Below are 19,806 nucleotides of genomic sequence, written 5' to 3'. Positions count from 1 at the left end.
AGGTCATGATCCCAGAGTCCTGGGATCAAGTCCTGCATTGGGCTCCCCGCTGAGCAAGGAGCCAGTTTCTCCCTCTGCCTGCTGCTCCCCCTGCGTGTGCCCCCCGCTGACAAATATTTCTTAAAAAAAAAAAAAAAAAAAAGGATGTCAGACACATGGAGAGAGACCATGAACAGGGTTATGAAGATAAAAGGCCCCAAGATGAATTAGTCTAAGCTTGAACACGGTGGAGAAGAGGAAATGGTCAACCATATCAAACACCACAGAGGCTAAGCAGACAGACTAAAAAATAATAGCTTAAAAAAATAACACACTAATACCTGGTGCACACTCTTCGCCAGGCGCCCCCGGAAGGAAGAGCTTTACATACGCTAACCTAATTAATCCTTACAAGCAACCCTTTAACGGTAGGTACGAATATTATTCCCATCACATGGAGTTAAGTAACTTGCTCAAGGCTACATGGCTGGTGGCAGAGCCAGAATTCAGACCCCAGCAGGCTGGCCCCGGCCGTCCAGCTCTTCACCACCATACTACGTAGCCTCTTCAAAATGCTCTTAGGAGATCACCGTCAATCTGTAAAAGAAGAGTTTCTGGAAAGCAATGGAAACAAAAGGCAAGTCGGGAAGAGTAAAGTGGATAGTGACAAAGTAAAAGCGATTTTCAGAAAAGAGAAGTGAGAGCAAGGTCGAGGAAGTTTTTTTAGACAGAAGAAACCTTGAGCATGCCTGTGGCCTCAGCAGAGGGAAGAAAGAGTACATTTACATTTAAGGCACTGAAAGAAACAGGAGGAAGGATGGAAAAGAACATTTCCACTGAGGGGACAGCCTAACCAGAGGCTCTGGGCTGCACAGGGGGCACATCCAGGAGGAAACAACCCAACTTGAGCAGAGTTTGGCCGCAATGAAAAATAACTTACGAAGATGTAAGGGGATGGATGGTGTGGAAAAACAGAAGAAAAAAGGGGAGAGGACTCGAGATCATCGTGAAGATGAGAAGTAATGTTAACAACAGTGAGAAAGTGCCAGAAGTGCGAGGTTAGGAAGACTATGGTCTGCAGAGGTGCAAGGGAGAACAGGTCACAACTACAAGGACTTGATGTGGCCAGACAAGGGAGGATGGAAGACAAGGACCAGACTGCCTGACGGCCACCAACAAGGACATCAGTGGGGGATGAAGTGGAGTGGGAGTGATCTGAATTGAGCACAGGTATACCTCAGAGACACTGAGCTGTGCTGCAGACGACCACAAGAAAGCAAATACTACAATAAATCAAGTCAAATAAATGTTTTCATTCCCCAGTGCATATAAAAGTTTACACTATAGTCTATTACGCGTGCAACAGCATTGTCTTAAAAAGCAATGTACATACCTTATTTTAAAAATACTTTATTGCCAAAAAATCTTAATCATCATCTGAGCTTTCAGCAGGTTTTTGTTTTTTGCTGGTGGAGGGTCTGGCCTCCACGTTGATGATTACAGATGGTGGGGTGGCTGTGACAATTTCTTAAAATAAGACAACAACAACAATGAAGTTTGCTACATCGAATGATTCTTCCTTTCATCAGTGATTTCTTGGTAGCATGATGATGCTGTTTGACAGCTTTTTACCCACAGCAGAACTTCTTTCAGAATTGGAATCAATCCTCTCAAACCCTGCCACTCTCAAATCAATCCTCTCAACAGAATCTCTGCCATATTCTTAATCTTTTACTGTCACTTCAACAATCTTCATGGCACCCTCACCAGGAGTTGAAGCCATCTCAAGAAACCACTTTCTTTGCTCATCCATCAGAAGCGACTCCTCATTCGTTCAAGTTTTCTCATGAGACTACAGCAATTCCGTCACATCTCCTGGCTCCACTTCTAATTCTAGTTCTCTTGCTCTTTCCACCACATCTGCAGTGACTTCCTCCACGAAGTCTTGAACCCCTCAAAGTCCTCCATGAGGGCTGGAATCAACTTCTCCCAAACTCTAGATAATGCTGATACTTGGAACTCTTCCCATCATAAATGTTCTTGATGGGATCTAGAAAGGGGACTTCTTTCCAGAAAGTTTTCAATTTACCTTGCCCAGATCCATCAGAGGCATCTCTATGTATGGCAGGTAAAGCTTTATGAGATGTATTTCTTAAATAAGTCTTGAAAGTCAAAATGACTCCTTGACCCAGAAGCTACAGAATGGATATTGTGCTAGCAAGCTTGAAAATACTAACCTCATTGTGTATCTCCATCAGAGCTCTCGACTGACAAGGTACACTGTCAATGAGCAGTAATATTTTGTTAAAAAACCTTTTTTTCTAAGCAGTAGGTCTCAACAGTGGGCTTAAAATATTCAGTAAACCACGTTGTAAACAAATGTGCCCTCATTGAGGCTTTGCTGTTCCATTTCTAGAGCACAGGCAGAGTAGGCTGAGCGCCATTCTTCAGGGCCCTAGGATTTGGGAATGGCAAATGAGCAATGGCTTCAACTTAAAGTCACTGGCTACATTAGCCCCTACCTAACAAGAGAGTCCACCTGTCCTCTGAAGCTTTGAAACCAGGCACTAACTCCTCTTCTCTAGCCGTAAGAGTCCTAGAAGGCATCTTCTTCCTACAGAAAACTGTTTGGTCTACACTGGAAATTTGCTGTTGAGTGTAGCCACCTTCATTGATTAACGAGACCTTCTGGATCACTTGCTGCTTCCATCTTGCTCTGTCATGTTATGGAGATGGCTTCTTTCCTTAAACCTCATGAACCACCCTCTGCTAGCCTCAGACTTTTCTCCTACAGCTTCCTCCCCTCTCTTGACCTTCATGGAATTGAAGAGAGTTAGGGGCTGGCTCTGGATTAGGCGCTGGCTTCAGGGGTGGCTGGTTGGATCTTCTAACCAAACCACTAGAACTTTTCCCACTTCAGCAATAAGATTGTTTCACTTTCTTACCATTCATGTGTTCACTGGCGTAGCACTTTTACTTTCCTTCCAGAACCACTCCTCTAGGGGCACCTGGGTGGCTCAGGTGGTTAAGCATCTGACTTGGACTCAAGTCATGATCCCAGGGTCCTGGGATCAAGCCCTGCACTGGGCTCCCTGCTCAGCGAGGAGTCTCCTTGTCCCTCTCCCTCTGCCCTGCTCATGCTGTCTTTCTCTCTCTCAAATAAATAAAACGCTAAAAAAAAAAAAACAAAAAAAAAACAAAAACATTCCTCTGCATTCACATCTTTGCTAACTATTTGATGCAAGAGGCCCAGCCTTCTGCCTATCTCGGCTTTCGACATCCCTTCCTCATTAAGCATAATCATTTCTAGCTTTTGATTTAAAGTGAGAGACATGCGACTCTTCCTTTCAGGTGAGCACTCAGAGGCCACTGCAGGATTATTAATTAGCCTAATATCAATACTGTTGGTGTCTCAGGGAATACAGGGAGGCCCAAGGAGAGGGAGACTGATGGGGAATGGCCGATAAGCGAAGCAGTCAGAACACACACTTTTATCGATTAAGTTTGCTGTCTTATATGGGCACAGTTCATGATACCCAAAACAATTACAATAGTAGCATCAAAGAACACAGATGACCATAACAAATATAACAATGAAAAGGTTTGAAATATTACAATTATCAAATGTGACACAGAGAAATGAAGTTGGGCAGATATTGTTGGAAAAATGGCAGTAATGGGTTGCTAATATGATTGCCTCAAACCTTCAATTCATTAAAAAACTCATTATCTGCAAAGCACAATAAATAAATAAATAAAATATAAATAAATTAAATAAATAAAGTGAAGCATAATAAAATGAGATATGCCTGTACTAACTGCCAAAATCATGCCGAGATACAGAATGTTGGTGGGCAGAGGCTTCTGAAGAGGAGGGAGGGGCACCTGGGTGGCTGGGGCAGTTAAGCATCCGACTCTTGGTTTCAGCTCAAGTCATGATCTCAGGGTCATGAGACCGAGCCCCAGTATCAGGCATTTCTTGGCATTTCTTGCCTTCCTGGGCTCGTGGTCACATCACCCCAGTCTCTGCCTCCACCTGTACATTGTGCTCCGTGCACAGCGTCGAGTCCACCTGAGATTCTTTCCCTCTCCCTCCCCCTCTGCCCCTCCCTGAGTGTGCGCACACTCTCAAACAAATACATAAAATCTTCTAAAAAAAAATAAAGAGAAGGGAAATGAATTAACATTTATTGAGTACCTACCAAGGTCATGTATAAACTTATTTAAATACACATACATATAATTATATTTCATTTAATTCTTAAACCACCTGTATGTAGCAGGCTGAAAATATGTGCACATCCTAATTCCCAGAAGCTGTGAAAATGTTATCTTCTTTGGAAAAGGAGTCTTTGCAGAGGTAATTAAGGATCTTGAGATGAGGAGATCATCCTGGATTATCTGAGTGGGCTCTAAATCCAATGACAAATGCTCAGATAAGAAAAAGGCAATGGATATTTTACACACGCACACACACACATACACACATGCACGCACACACGCAAAAGAGAAAGCAATGTAAAGATGCAGGCAGAGCCTGGAGTGATGTGACCACAAGCCTAGGAAGGCAAGGAATGCCAACAGGCACCTGAAGCCGGAAACAGCAAGGAAGGATCCCCCTTGAGAGCTTCCAGAGGGAGCACAGTCCTGACAACACCTGATTTCAGACTTCCGGCCTCCAGAACTACGAGATAATAAAGTCCTGTTGTTGTCAGCCACTCTGTGTGTGGTAATGTGTATGGTAGTCAGGAAACTAATACACCACCACATGGCGTGGGTATAACTTTTCCCCATTTGAAAGCTTGGAAAACAAACTCAGAAGTAAGTTGCATAGGCAGAATTTAAAAACTAGGATTCAAGGACAGGTCCGAATGTCTCTGAGAGGCAGCAGTTTGGAAGAAGCAACGGTTGAAAGTCATAGAGGAGAGGGAGGGGCAAAAAAAGAGAGAGAGAGAAAATCTTCAACGTAAACAGTAATGAGAGAGTGAGAAAGGAGGGATAAGCCAGATCTCAACTAGTCCAAGGAGGAGGAGGAAACCAGAAGGGGCACTTACAGGTTACAGGAGAGAAAATAGTTTCCCCTGTTAGCTACAGAACATACAAAGAAATCAACAATGCAGAAAAAAAGCAAAATACCACTTATATATGCCCCTGGATATTACTACAGATATCCGAATCCGGTATCTCGGAATCTCTCAGAACTCACAATAATCTTCTAAGTATCTGTTTCAGACGCCTAAACGTTTTCTTCTACCCACATCTAGCCCTTATTCAACTAATTCCCCGAAATGACTCATCCAAGATGGTAAAGCTAAACATATTATCTCTGGTAATAATGTTGTAAACCCTAGGATGAGGCCTGACTATGTATGAAATACTGTTCATACCTTGCCTAGGACCAAAGTACTGCTTGGGTTAAAAACAAAAAAAATAACAAATCTGTAGGCTGTGCCAGGCTGTAAAACAAACAGTTCCCTTTATGTCAAAGTACTATTTAAGCCGAGTATCTTACCACGGTGACAATGATTCAAAGCCAGGTATGGGCTCAAGGAAATCTATAGTGCAAATAATTACCAACCTATAATAACCTCTTCCCCATCTTTCAAGTGACTCATGGGCTGACTAATGAATAAAGAGAATGAAAGAACTCTGCATTCAGAATCCCATTTTATCAAGGAATAATGAATTCCGTGATTATATGCGGTATAGATCTATTTCAGATCTCAGCCAACGGCTAACAGCTTTGCTGACGAAGACACTAAAAATTAACAAGAAATTCCTTACCACTGGTGCTTTCACCATTTCTACCCTGCAGTTTTAAGTTATTTGGGGAGATTATTTGTGTTTGAATACTGATCAAAATTAAGTATTTTTAAATAAAATTGGACTTTTCCAACAGAATTATTAAAGATGTTCAGGGTGGAGACATGTGTTTGTTCAACAGATATTTACTGAATGCCTACCGTTTGCCGAGCAGTACCAGAAACAAGGTGTCCAGGGGGTTCCTCTGTAAAAACCCAAATCCTGAAGAAGCCTAAACAGCCTAAAACATCAGAAGTACTTTCGAAATAATCAGATCATCAGTTCAGGCTAGTTTACACTTAGCTGATAATTCTAAAAATAGACTCCGAACCTGGCAATATGAAAACACTATCTAACACAAGATATCGATCTGCACTGTCATGTGGTAGTTCACTGTTATTCACTTAAAATAAACACATACTTCTTTAAAGCAGGACAGGAGCTTAGAGAGTTAAGCATTACAGCCCACACTGTAGAAAAGTAAAATTAGGAGGAAATGAGGGAATCGAGGAAGGAAGACCGCAGGCAATTAAATAGATTTTTAAAAAGCCAATCAGTAAGGAAACTTACTTAATGAAATTACAGATTAAAAGATCAAACCATAAATAAACATATCCAGAAAACATGTACAAAACTGTTGAAAATTAATGATTTCAGAGTACATAAGGTGAATGTGAAATGAATCTCTATCCTCTTAAGAATTCTATCATGAGGGAAAAAAGTGGTATTTGAACTATATGTTTTACAATCATCCCTGATTTCTTTGTGTTTTCGCAATTAAAATACCTTTAAACTTCTTTATTTTATGAAAGAAAAATGACTCTTAAGACAAGCAGGAGAGAGGGGACACTGTGAGAAATGAATTTCAAAGATTTCCAAAGCTAGGGGGTCTGGGGGGCTCAGTCAGTTGAGCGTCGGACTCTTGGTTTTGGCTCCAGTCGTGATCTCAGGGTCGTGAGATCAATGGGCTCCGTGCAGAGTCTGCTTGAGACTTTCTCCCCCTTTCTCTCCTTCTCCCTCTGCCCCTCACCCCTATGCGCACGCACACTCTCTCTCTCTCAAGTAAAATTTTTAAAAAAGATTTCCAAAGCCAGAGCATATTTTCAAATCAATAAACAAGGCACCTTATAATTCTCTGCCTTAGGTCTCTTGATTCAAAAATAAAATTAAAAAAAGTCCAATTTCTCTTCCTCTGAGTCAAACTGGAAATTGCATAAGTCATAATTTCTGAGCAATTAACTTAATTATCAGGAAGGCAATATATATAAAATGGTCTCTGTAAAGTCACATTAACACTAGCAAGCCTCAAATATTTAAAAATAAAACAAGACATAACATTTCAATCAAGACGACAGGTTACAGTACAAATCTTCTATACCCACCTACCTGAAACAATATTACAAAGGGACTTTTCTAGCCAAATGCTGTATCAGATGTTTTTAAATCGTTGGCTAACATGCAGGTCTATATGCTTTAATCACTTTTACTGATCTTATTAAGTAAATTACAATGTATGTTTCTAATAATTAGAAACACTAACAAATTTCCGATCAACCTATAACTCAATCACACAGTTGCTGCAGACTCACAAAGAAGTGCATGATCCTGGTTGTCTTAAAGGATGTATTTATCCATTCTGTCCATTTCTTTTCTGAAGGAAAAAAATTCTTCACCATGATAGCCATCTCTAACTCCAGTAAAACACGCTGCTACACACAAGTTAATCTGCTTTTTAAAAAGTAAGTTTACTTCTATGAAAGATCAAATGATAATAAGATGATTAATTTCAAAAAATAAACCTATCCAGCACTTGGTTTTTCTTTTTTTAACCCACCAGTTGGGGTATTTGTCAGAAATAAAGTTCCCAGGGTCCAGAATTACCTAGGATGTGTATTAAAAATGAACCAGAATCAGAATTAGCATCTCTAGTAATAAAACCTAGGAAATACATTTATTTATGCAAACCACTTTAAGTAAGGCTTGAATACTTTCATGTCTGAAAGACACTGCTTGTACGAATTCTTTAAACATTAACATATGAAACAAGCCAAAAAAGTAGGATCTTCCTTTTATATTAGTTTAACTTACATTAAACAAAATCCTCTTTACACAGCTTTCTAATTTATGCACAGTTCATTCAGACATAGCAGAATCTATGTTTACCTCCTGTTGTAATGGTATCACACAACGATTTGGTGGAGCCAAAGACTTTTACTAACTCGAGTAATTAATCATGAAAACAAAGATGAAAGCAAAAAGCCATATTTATTATGCCTCTGGAGAAAAAAAAGTTAATTATAAATTTCAGATTTAAAATTACTAAGTATGTTTTCCTAAACATTTTGCTGTGCCCCATAGCCAAAAATATAACTGCTGACGAACATCCTTTAAGCTAGCTTTCCCGTTTTAACTGAGGAGGGTTTCTGCTGTAGCTTTAAGCCAAACTTTGCCAAGTTCTGGTATGACCTAAAACAAGTATGCTCACGAAACATAACAAATCAAGTTGGCCCAACACAGGATTCACGTACTAGAGAAAAATAAAATTGAGGTGTTACCTGAAATTCTCCAGTGAATCCAAGACATGAAGTAAAAATATCTAGTACTAACTGGAGTAAACTCTTACTTTTGCAAAGGCATGTTAATGGGATTTCAACCTCGAATTGGCCTGATCTTCAACTCAAATCACGTTACCTGTATAGTATTCTCTTTGTCGTTATTCTGACAAAAGGCAGGACTGGAAAGAAACAGTCTTTTAAATACTAAATTATGGTGTCCTCCAGAAATTTAAAAAAAAGAGAAAAGAAAGGAAAACCAGAGGGAAAAGGGGGAGTAAGGGGGATGACAGAGATAGCAGGGGCAGGCTGCTCTGATTAAACTGGCAAACTGCACTCTGAGGCAGGGGGAACAGCCGCCAGCTTGGGCTAAGACGGCCAGGAAAACTGACCAGAAGGGGACACTGTAAATGTAGAAATCAGTGCTCTTGGGAACTCCCAAATGTGACCCCGGAAAACCCAGCTCTAGGCAAATCACTGCAATGCACCTCCTTCCACCGGCTCACTGCAGCCTCCCCACCCACCTCCACGCTTGCTGAGGTTAAGACAAACATGAAACAGGCTTGAAAGGGAAAGGGAGTCACAAAAGCCAGTGGGGGTGGGGGTGGGGGCAGGGGAGAGAGGTGGAGGAGCAGGTCTGCCCCTAGGCTGGGTCAGCAAGGGTGCTGCAGAGTTTAACACAGCATCATTGAGTTTAAGAGGCTATTAGACGTCCATCCAGTCTCCCAAGCAAAGCACCTTCTCCAGCCTTAACAGGTGGTCATCTACCCCCGGCCTGATGAGGCACCTATGAGGCACTTATCTCATTGTTTATAGCTCAGTTAGAATGGTTTGATTTCTTAAAATCTGCCTCGTTGTAACTACCCTCACTGCTACCTGACGCTATCCCAAAAAAAAAAAAAAAAAAAAAAAAAGGTTCATCTCTCCTCTATGTGGTGTTCCTTTCACCTGAAGAACAGAGAGCTCATATTTTCCCCAATCATTTCCAGGGCAACAATGACCAGATCCCGCCACCCAGAACAGTGGAAGTAGTCAGCTATCCCAAGCTGTACATTTCAGCTGTTCCAAAAAACTGTCTACTTCAGCTCTTCCCACAACATGTGAGACTTTGGGCAAATGACAATCTTTGGGAGGCTGTCTTGCCTTCTCTTTCTTTACAACAAGGCTATTATTCCATGAGCACAGGGTTTGGGGGTGTGGCAGGGACAATCCTATGAAGCCCCAACAGTGGACAAAGCAGTGGGCTACATTTGGAATCTTTCTCCTGGGACTTCTTTGCACAAAGCTTGGCTTCAGAGACACCACGGCCTCTGTGCCCAAGGTTCCCACGGCCCTGGCCCCTTGAACAGAGGATCAAACCTAGAGGCTCCGGTGGGGAGACCGGCAACCACAGCTACCAGAGCCTGAGGCCTACAAACCCAAGTGCCTGATAAGCTTTGAAGTACACCCTGTGATGAAGAGGCCAGCCACACGATGGGTTAGGAAATTCTCCATCCTATATAACACCGCCTCAAGAGAAAAACCCATTCCGTTCCCAACTAAATTCCAACCGGTATTCGGAACACCTACCACACCTACCATACAGAGACTACAAGCCTAGATTAGGAGTTTCTCTCTTAAAAGTATCCACGGACATGGCTATTTTTCCTTTTCATAAACATTAAAAGGCAGTATGACAAACACTACCGCAGAATACATCTATCACTTATCTCACTCTGCCATGTTGTTTAATAGACCTCAAATTTATTCATGAAAGAATAACTACAAAGAATAGTATTTAGCATTGTCAGATTTCAATGAATTAATTTTCCCTCCAAAAATACCGCACTTCCCACAAGTCCATAGGATTTAGATTCACTTATACTGAAACCACACAGCCTGAGTTCCGTATGCTGCTGGAGAACGGCACTCCGACCGGGGTCGGACGTCCCTAAGAAGGCCTCCCATTCCCTTGAATGTAGACTAGACTGAGCGACTCTTTTCTAAGAAAATATGGCAAAAGTGATGGGGTGGTGAGCTGCCCTATGGAGAGGCCCATGTGGCAAGAAGTGACGGAGGCCTTCAACTAACAACCTGCAAAGAACTGAGGCCCTCAGTCCAACAAGCCTCAAGGAACTGAATCCTGCCCAAAGCCACATGGGTGAACCACAACGGTGATCAACACTCAACACTCTGTAGCCTCGTGAGAGACCTTGAGCCAGAGGCATGCAGCCCAACCATGTCCAGATTCCTGGCCCATCTCACCTATGAGAAAATAATCTATTTGTTCTTTTAAACCCCTACATTTGGGGGTAATTCACAAAGTTATAGATAACTAATATACTGACCAATCCAATTTTCTCTACAGTTTCTAATTCCCGGCCCGGCCCTCCATATTCTCCCAAGGTATCTAACATGTAACATCCCAATGGTATTGATGAGTCAGCTCGTAAGAGGACAAAGGAGCTGCCATACCAAGAGAAGTGATTTAATCCGAAACATTCAGCCACCCAACAATTCTTTGCTAAGCCTCTAGTATGGTCCAAGGCAGAAACAAAATCTCTTAACTTAGGTTAGGAAACGGTTCACTCTATACTAAGATGTGGTCAAATAAACTGAGCCCCTCGTTCTCAACAGATAACCCAGATACCTACCTAATCAAGTATGAACTCCCTCAATCTCCTTCTCCATATTCATCTAATTTTTGCTACCACAAACATCTTTATGTCCTCTTCTCCCATCGCCAAAATTAGTGCACCTATATACTTGATCCCACTCTCTCTACCTGCTCCCCATGATTCCAGTCTTGTTCCATTTAACCCACTCATACCAGTACCACCTAAATATTTCTGAAATAAAAATCTGATCACATCACTCTCCTACTTAAAATATAAGTTCAATGGTTTGACATTGTCCTCGGGCTAACATCCAAGCTCTCACACCCAGTTTACAAGGACCACTATAACTAGACCCATATTTATCTCTCTGGCTTCAGCCCACACTCCCCTCTGTACTCTATGCTTTAACCCCTACGTTTGGTTTTATTTTTTAACTTTCCATTTCTCCCTCACTTCTTAGCCTTCAAATCTTCCAATCCTGCATGAAATATTTTTCCCCCAAGCCAATCTTTTTTTTTTTTTTAAAGATTTTATTTATTTATTTGACAGAGAGAGAGACAGCCAGAGAGAGAGGGAACACAAGCAGGGGGAGTGGGAGAGAAAGAAGCAGGCTTCCAGCGGAGAAGCCTGATGTGGGGCTCGATCCCATAACGCCAGGATCACGCCCTGAGCCGAAGGCCAGACGCTCAACGACTGAGCCACCCAGGCGCCCCCCAAGCCAATCTTTTAATTACCTAACTTAAGCTTCTGGCCTGTGCTTCATGTTCACCTTCTCCATAATCCCTAAACCAGTTCAGTGCCACCCCACAACCCATGCCTCCACAGCAAATGGTATTTCACTCTACTCTAGAATAGTTACTCTTTAGCTATGAGGATTTCTCACTGGCTCTGTGATCTATGAAGACAGGGACCATGTGGATCCTGTTCGATGCTGAACCGCAGTGCTTTCTGCAGACAAACATTTGCTGTATGAAAAAAAATAAATGGGGGCACCTGGGTGGTACAGCGGTTGGGCGTCTGCCTTCGGCTCAGGGCGTGATCCCAGGGTTCTGGGATCGAGCCCCACATCAGGCTTCTCCGCTATGAGCCTACTTCTTCCTCTCCCACTCCCCCTGCTTGTGTTCCCTCTCTCGCTGGCTGTCTCTATCTCTGTCGAATAAATAAATAAAATCTTTAAAAAAAAAAAAATAAATGAATGAATGAAGTCTTCCTAGATCACATGTCTGTTCCCCTTCTCAAATCTTCAAACCCTGCCCTCAGTCCTTAAACCTTTATATAAGCTCAGGTCTTCCCATCTTGTAAGGTCCTTAAAGCCTGCTTCCCCTACTTTCCACTAAGTAGGGCACTTTCATGGGACCTCTGATTTACTACCCAACTCGAGGCTATCTGACCAGTCAAAACAAAAACTGCTCTCAGAGTAGCTGTCATGGACCTCCTACTTAGCAAATTGGTAGTTCTCCTTCCAAGAATTAACCCATTTCAAACCTTGTCTTGCTAATCATCATTTTTCATCCATTCATTCATTCATTCATTCATTCACAAAGGCCTCACTTCAGCCGTATGATCTCTCTTTCCCTTCATTTTCCTGTTCCTATTTCTCCATTTGCCCTAAGCTGTTAGGTTTCATCCATGGCTACCTTCTCTTCAGCTTCCCTAAGTTCTCCGGCCACCCAAACTTTCCACGGTATCGACCACAAGGACTGCCTATTTGGGACTGGGGAATGAAAGGGTAACAGAGTCTCATGGGAAACTTTTCAAAGTACGCTTGGGCCTCCCCTATATTTTGGTTTAACCCGTACCAACCCATGTTTAAGAGTAACTGACTCAGTGAGGCACTTCTGCTTACAGGAATTGGTTTTATCACTCAGGTGTGTTGGGACAGAAATAAGTAAGTACCATTCACCTACCTGCTGAAGACAGTCCAGTCTCTCTCCTGGTAGACAATTCTCCTGGGCTCCAAGTCCTTCTGTCCATCTCCCTACCTACTGACAAGTTCTTCCTAGATATACCACAGGCACCCTAACTCCATTTCTCTCAAACCAAAACAGCTCCCTCCAAGCACATGCCTATCTACATTCCCTACGACCAGCCACCCGGCTGCCTAAGCTGGAAGACAAGCATCATCTTAAAGCTTCTCCCTTTCCTTCAATGTCACTACTCCCATCCTCTCAATCCGCCCAGACCCTCCTATGACCCTGATCAGGTTCTACTCTTCTGAGCTACTGAAATAACTTCCCACCTGGTCTCACTGCCCCCGGTTCTGCTCTCTATCACCGTGCTCCATGCTAAAAGAAATGCTGTAAAACCAAGGATTGCATCATTCCCTTTTTCAAAACTTCTGATGTTTCCTGCTACTCCCAGGACAAAAATTTGAGCATCAGATGAGTGACCAGCAAAGGAAGGCCCAGAGGAAAGAAACAGCTGACACCATGGCCCGAATCAAAAGAACCCCTGGAAGGAGCCATGTAGGTCGGAGAACTTGGTGAGGAAAAAACCAAAGGACCTTTGAATCACAAAGCAAACTATAACAGCTCAAAAAGAACACAACCAGGCTTACCCAGCCAGGGCCAGGAGGCTAAAGGGCTATGACAAGAAAGCTGCAGGGCAACTTGCCACCTTCTGAGCTGGCCAAGAGAGACCCAGGCAAAATGTCAGGCGACTGTCAGCAAGGACCTAACTGAGCGACCCTCTCCCCTACCACCAACCCTTATACATATACCCACACATCCTGACCACCCATTAGCTACACCAGTACCAGCAGAGCACAAACCGCCTAGGGGCCCAAATAACAAAGCACTTGCCAGGTTATTCCTTAAAGGGCCCATAAGAATCCAGACCAAAGTGCCCCAACCAGATTCCACCTCGACTCAAAGAATAAAACCACCTGTCAGCACATCTAGGAAAGGTCAAAACCTCTGGTGAGTCACACAGACAGCGAAACCCCACTCCCAATGGAGTTGTGCAATCTTCTCCACAATACTACCCCGTTGATTAGAGGCACATCAACTTTTTTCTTAATCACAGACAGCTTTGATAAACCTATGTGAGTCAAGACCAGCTTCTCTCTGCCAGGAATTTTAGAGACCTCAACACCAAAACACTAGGCTGGGCAGGGGAGTCCCAAGGCTTTTTCTCAACCTGGCTGATCTGCCACCACATACCCCAAGCAGTAGTCAGGTGGAAATACTCCTATTTTCTGTAAGTACCTTTGGCCATGCTGTCCCACCGCTTAGTCCAGATAAAGCTTATCCATCCACAAATGGCCCACTCGAACCACCAGCTCCCTCTGGAAATCCTCCACCAGCCCTCACTCACTTCACAATGCAGGAGTTCCAAGGACTGGCTACAGCTCTTTCCTGGTGCTCACCCCATTGTAGCACGAGGGAAGTAACTGTGTCTTAGTCATGTATCTTCTGTGCCTCAAACAATGTCTAGCCTATCTGAGACACTCCACTTGTGTTTGCTGAATGAACGCGTAAGCCAGTTCATCTTCTCCTATGATGCTATGGCAGGATAACGTAAGTATGTTGTGTTGGAAGCTGCACTGGAAACTAAACACTAAATGGGATTCTACTCTCAATCCAGCCAGGTCAAGATCTTGGGGGGAAACTGCACTCACCTTTTTGCAATCATGTACAAAGGCAGGAAGAGAATGCGAAACAACTAATGGCTCCTCACTCTACCAGGTGGGCGAGGGAAAAATCGGTCTTCCTGTGGGGGTGGGTGTCTGCAGACCAGCTTCCCTTGTTACGAAAGTTCGTAATATAAAGACTACCCCTGCGTTTCCTGCATGAATTAGAAATGTCAAGGAAAATGTTTCAAATTATTCTTAAAATAATGAGGTTTGACTTTGATGGAACTCATTGCAGAGTAACACTCAAATAGCCAAAAAAGTGCTGAACATGAGAAAAAAATAGAAAGTAAACAGGCTATGTTGTCGACAACTGTGTGGTACTATGTGCTCAGAAGAGAGAGAGAGAGAGAGAGAGGGAGAAGCACAGGTGAAGAAGGCTAAGGAAGAGGAACTAAACACAAGAACAGGACTGCCTGGGGGAAGGGGCGTGACAAAAATAGCTCTCTGGACAGAAAATGTAGGGAAATAAAACTCGTGTCTACACAACAGGTTGATGTGGATAGGAATAAGAGGGACTTTTTAACAGAAGACATTTGAAACATTTATGTAGGATCGATAAAAAGTACTCTCTTACACCACATATATTTTAGTCACAAGACAAGTTTTGCCCCAAGATGTAATTCAGGCCAAAATATGCATTATTTCAAGAAGGTTCTCTTGAAATCTCATGTAAATTAGTTGTAAGAACCTAGCTAGTTTGGGGTATATCTCACTAAGAAGAAATCTGCAACGAAATGGGCAGTATACATAAAGCACTTCTGTAGCAGACCAATTCTGTAGCATAACCACTCAGGTTACCCTGAAAATCAACTTGCATGATGATTTTGCATTGTGAGCTGAACTAGCCACATTTTTCATGAACTATCACTTTTACTTTGAAGAACTGACAAACTTGGTTATCTAGACTCATGTATTTGACCTACATTTCCCCAAAAATGAACAAAGTGAGCCTGACACTCCAAAAAAACAAAAAAAAAAAAACCAGACAGTATTTGTTGCCAATGATAAAATTTGAGCCTTCAGGCAAACATGCGATTTTTGGAAAACTGCTTCCCAATAAAAGAGAAATAAGGAGATTTTTTAATCTACTAAATAGTACTGGTTTGGGAAATATATACAAATTAACAAATTAACAGCACTTATAAGTTTTGGTTTTCATTCTCTTTACTAGCTTTAATCAATTTTTTTAGGTTATAAATTATAAGACCCACAAAAACAGTAGCTTAAACTGTGTCAACCTAATTGTCTATAAGAAAACTGCCAAATTTTTATGACATATCAGTGATTATTCTATGGCAAACATTAAACTTACACACAAGTGAGAAAAATGTATTAGTATTTCATATCAATCGAATTTTAAGAATCTGCAGATAATATATCAATGTACCAAGGAAAAAAAGGATGACTACCAAGTAACAGAATTCTGATTTCCTTTGGTTAACGTTTTGAGTAACATAACTTCAACAAGTTACTCAAAATACCAAGAAAGTAAAAACACTGTTGCCTAAGTGCAAAAAACCTTTTTCTGCAAAACCTCTCAAAGTTAAATGTCTGATTAACTAACGTCACCCAAAGATTTCCGACCTTTAAAGAGCTACATGGCAGGGGCGCCTGGGTGGCTCCGTCGTTAAGGATCTGCCTTCGGCTCAGGGCGTGATCCCAGGATCCTGGGATCGAGCCCTACATCAGGATCCCCCGCTGGAAGCCTGCTTCTTCCTCTCCCACTCCCCCTGCTTGTGTTCCCTCTCTCGCTGGCTGTCTCTCTCTCTCTTTCTCTAATAAATAAATAAAATCTTTAAAAAATAATAAAAATAAAAATAAAGAGCTACATGGCAAGGCAAAAACGGCTGCAGAATGAAGAGTTAATTTCTAAGACTGCCAAAATGGCAGAGGACTTAAGGAAAAGCTAGCCAAATAATTTGGCTAACTACTCTCAAGTCCACTGAACTACCGCTATCATTTCTACTACAGGCTTCCAGGGGGTTTTATTTCGCCTAAAGAAAAAGCTGCATTAAAGGAAAATATACCTTAAAATATTCATACTTGTTCCAACTTTAACCTCAAACTTCTATTTTGGAATACATCAAGGTGTCAACAATTTCTGTCTTCTCAAGCATCATTATCTTAGTTTACACACCTTACTTGAATCCAAAAATTTAATCAAGAAAAAGTCACATAGTGATTCTGCCCTAGGAAATGCAACAGTCTCCGTGAGGTTTGCATCTTCCTTCTCCCCTGCAATTCACGACAATAATCTAGTATCACACAAGATAATGCCCTGATACTAAGCCACCTCAAAATTCTGCAGGTGTTTTCACTGTATAAGAAGCCATACATTTTTGGCTGACCCAGAGAGAAATGGCCCTGGCTCAAAAGACTACTAGTGTCTAAAAAGAAATAACAGGAGATACACACTATTACTAAGTGAACATTAAACTTATATTTTACACTAAATACATTAACATTAAATACATACCATAAATACTTAACATTAAATACATAACAACCAGGAAAAACTCAGAAAAAGTTTTGGAGATATGATGTGTTTTCATAACCATACGAAGTTCTTACTTTTTATTCATTAGAATGCCATATTGGCACCTTTTCAACCAAAGGGGACTAATTAGAATGTTTAATGAGCCAATTCAAGTAGATTACTTAAAAAGTATATGTGGCCCCAAATATGATAAATAGGTTAAAATGTTAAACTACAAACTATCTGTGTAACTGTCACTTTAATCATTATATTATCTCGGAAATCATCCTAACAGGTAGCAGAGTCTACCTACCCTTGAAAAGCAGACTAAATAATGGAGCATTGTTTCCACAAGAAAACTCATCGCCTAAAAATTCCTGAAGTGTGGCACAAATGTTCACTGACCCCATTCTGAAAAAGTGACCTAGAACACTAGAATACATACATTCTTGAATTCAATCACATTCCCTGGTGTTGGTTTCTCCTTCATATTTTTAACCCAGGTATTCTGAGGGTGTTTGAATAAAACTACAATTAAGCACCGAGTTTAAGCTTAAAGACTTGATATTAAATAATAAAGCTGTCATGAAAGCGACCAGGGCATCCGGGGTCACCACACCTAATTTTGCTACGTCCATTTAATGCAGTCTTTTAAGTTATTTAAACCGGCACAAACGAAACTCATGCACCAAAGCCATGCCCCAGCAGTTTATCTGACACGTCTGTAACATTTCAAATAAAATGCCTTCCGCCGGGCGCCTATTTATACACCTTCCAAATCCCATAAGTAACATCCTGCATCTCCTTCGGTGTGACCGTGGGAAGGGAGGGTGTGTCTCGGTGCTTACCGATGCCCGGAGCCACATAGACGAAGTAGAGGCAGGACGAGGAGAGGGAGAAGAAGAAGATGAAGGCGAGGAGGGAGCGATTGGAGACCCGCATCATCCGCTTGAGCACAGACATCTTCCTCTTCCCGGCCAGCAGCTCAGGCTGCGCTCTCAGGCCGGACTTGGGGGCACCATCCAGGCCCTAAACTTCCATGAATGTGCTAAGAACCCCGAGACTGCAACGGGGTCCGCGCGGGGAGGACCTAGGGGAAAGGGCCGGAGCGGGAAGGAGGAAAGGGGAGGGAGCGGACGGAATGAATGGGAGGTCGGAGAGTCGGGGGAGGGGAGGCGCGGGAGGAGAGGAGGAAGGGGTGGAGGAGGGAAAAGAGAGGCAAGGCGGGCGGGGGGACGGCAGGACCTGAGGAGGCCCAGGAAGGGCAAGGACGCGCCTTTTATCCGCCCGGCAGCGGCGGGAGGAGGGGCTGCAGGTGGGGAGAGGCGCGGGCTGCGCGCCGCGGCGCCCCTGCGGAGAGGGGCAGCAAAGTGCAGCACGCCCGGGCGCTCCGCGTCCGCCGGGGTCCAGGACTGGAAGCCCCCGCGCTAGGGAAGCGGCCCGCCCGCGCTCGGCAGGCCTGCGCCGCCGCCTCGTCCGGGCCGCGGCGTCTCGTGCCTGCGCGGGGCTAGCGTGGGCGCCGGGGCCGCAGTCGGCGCGCGCGACGCGCGGGGGCCCGCGGGGGCCCTGGGGGCCGAGGAGCTGAGCGCTCGCGGGCGCGCAGCCTCCTCCTCATGCCGCGCCGGGCCCCGGCGCCCCGCGGCGGCCGCGGGAGCAGAGCGCAGGCGAGGGCGGCGTCCCGGCTAGCGGCGAGCGCGCTCCGACTCCAGCTCCTACCACCGCCGGCTGCCCGCCCCGCCGCAAGGGCGGCAACCGCAGCAACATTACCGCCGCCGGCCCGGGGTGAGGCGCCCCCGCCGGCGCCGCCCCCACTCCGCCCCCGGACACCAGGCGTAGAGCGGCCGGGCGACTCGCGCTGCGGGCAGACCCGGGGAGCCCGAAGAGGAGGAGGCCGGGCGCCGTCGGAGCCGCGTCTGGGTCGCAGAAAGGGGCGGGCCTGAAAGGGCGGGGGAGCCGCGGAAAACCGGGACGGGCGGGCGCGTCCGGAGACCCCCGCGGGGCTCCGCGCCTGTGCTCTAAACTGCAGGCGGCGCTGCCCCAGCACCCGAGAAAACCTGGAGGCCCCCACCCACCCTTTCCCCTCCCTTCGCCCCAAACACCGCGCCTCCTGATTGGCCGGCGCCGCACCGCGCCGAGCAACCTGCCCCCTCCCCCCGCGCCGCGACCTGGGCCGCGGCCGCCTCCTGCGTCACGGCCGCCCCCGCCAGCCCCGGGACCCCAGCGCCAGCCGCGCTGCTCCCAGCGGAGGGACCGGTCTTGAGCCTCGGGTACGCACCCCACCCCCCCGGATCGATAAAGAAGGATGATGTACCTGGAGGGAAAAGGGTATCTCAAGAAGGGGACTTCAATGGTGTAATTTCCTCCCAAAATACACGCTCCGGGAACAATATTTTTTTTCCATCCCGGATTAATGAAACCTTCCATCCCGCACTTCTTATAGAAACATACTGCCAGGATGTGTTATGGATCTGTGTATATCCTTTATGATGGGACTTGCCTTCTCATCTGAAGGTGAGCACTGGGTAGAGTAGCTCTATCCATTCAGGCGGGGCGGAAAAGACTTCTGTGCAGCCAATTGGCCGTTCAGTACTGCAGCACCAAGGAGCTTCAATAAGCAAATTGTTTTAATTCCCCTCCTAGGCCGTGGTCTCCCCTTTGTTCAAAAACTGCATCTTTCTGCTAGCTAAGTAAATTAGTCCGGAGCCTTAGTTTAGCTATCTCACAGTTTCCCAACGTGTGTGTGAAGGTGTTTCAACTAGTCATGTA

The 19,806-nt window shown here is 44.3% G+C and overlaps 1 protein-coding gene across 1 annotated transcript in view; it reads right to left on the bottom strand.

The window, feature by feature from the left end:
- The window catches only part of B4GALT6 (beta-1,4-galactosyltransferase 6), a 66,120-nt gene extending 47,646 nt beyond the window's left edge, over positions 1-18,474 (bottom strand). The window contains exon 1 of the mRNA XM_026496149.4: positions 17,889-18,474. Coding sequence (XP_026351934.1) covers positions 17,889-18,003 — 115 coding nt within the window. The 5' untranslated portion in view covers positions 18,004-18,474. The remainder of the gene's footprint in view (positions 1-17,888) is intronic.
- Positions 18,475-19,806: the final 1,332 nt, after the last annotated feature.

The sequence above is a fragment of the Ursus arctos genome, unplaced genomic scaffold (genome assembly GCF_023065955.2).
Source record: "Ursus arctos isolate Adak ecotype North America unplaced genomic scaffold, UrsArc2.0 scaffold_17, whole genome shotgun sequence".
NCBI lineage: Eukaryota > Metazoa > Chordata > Mammalia > Carnivora > Ursidae > Ursus > Ursus arctos.
The sequence above is the reverse complement of the archived record's forward strand: the minus strand, read 5'-3'. Positions and strand labels throughout refer to the sequence as shown.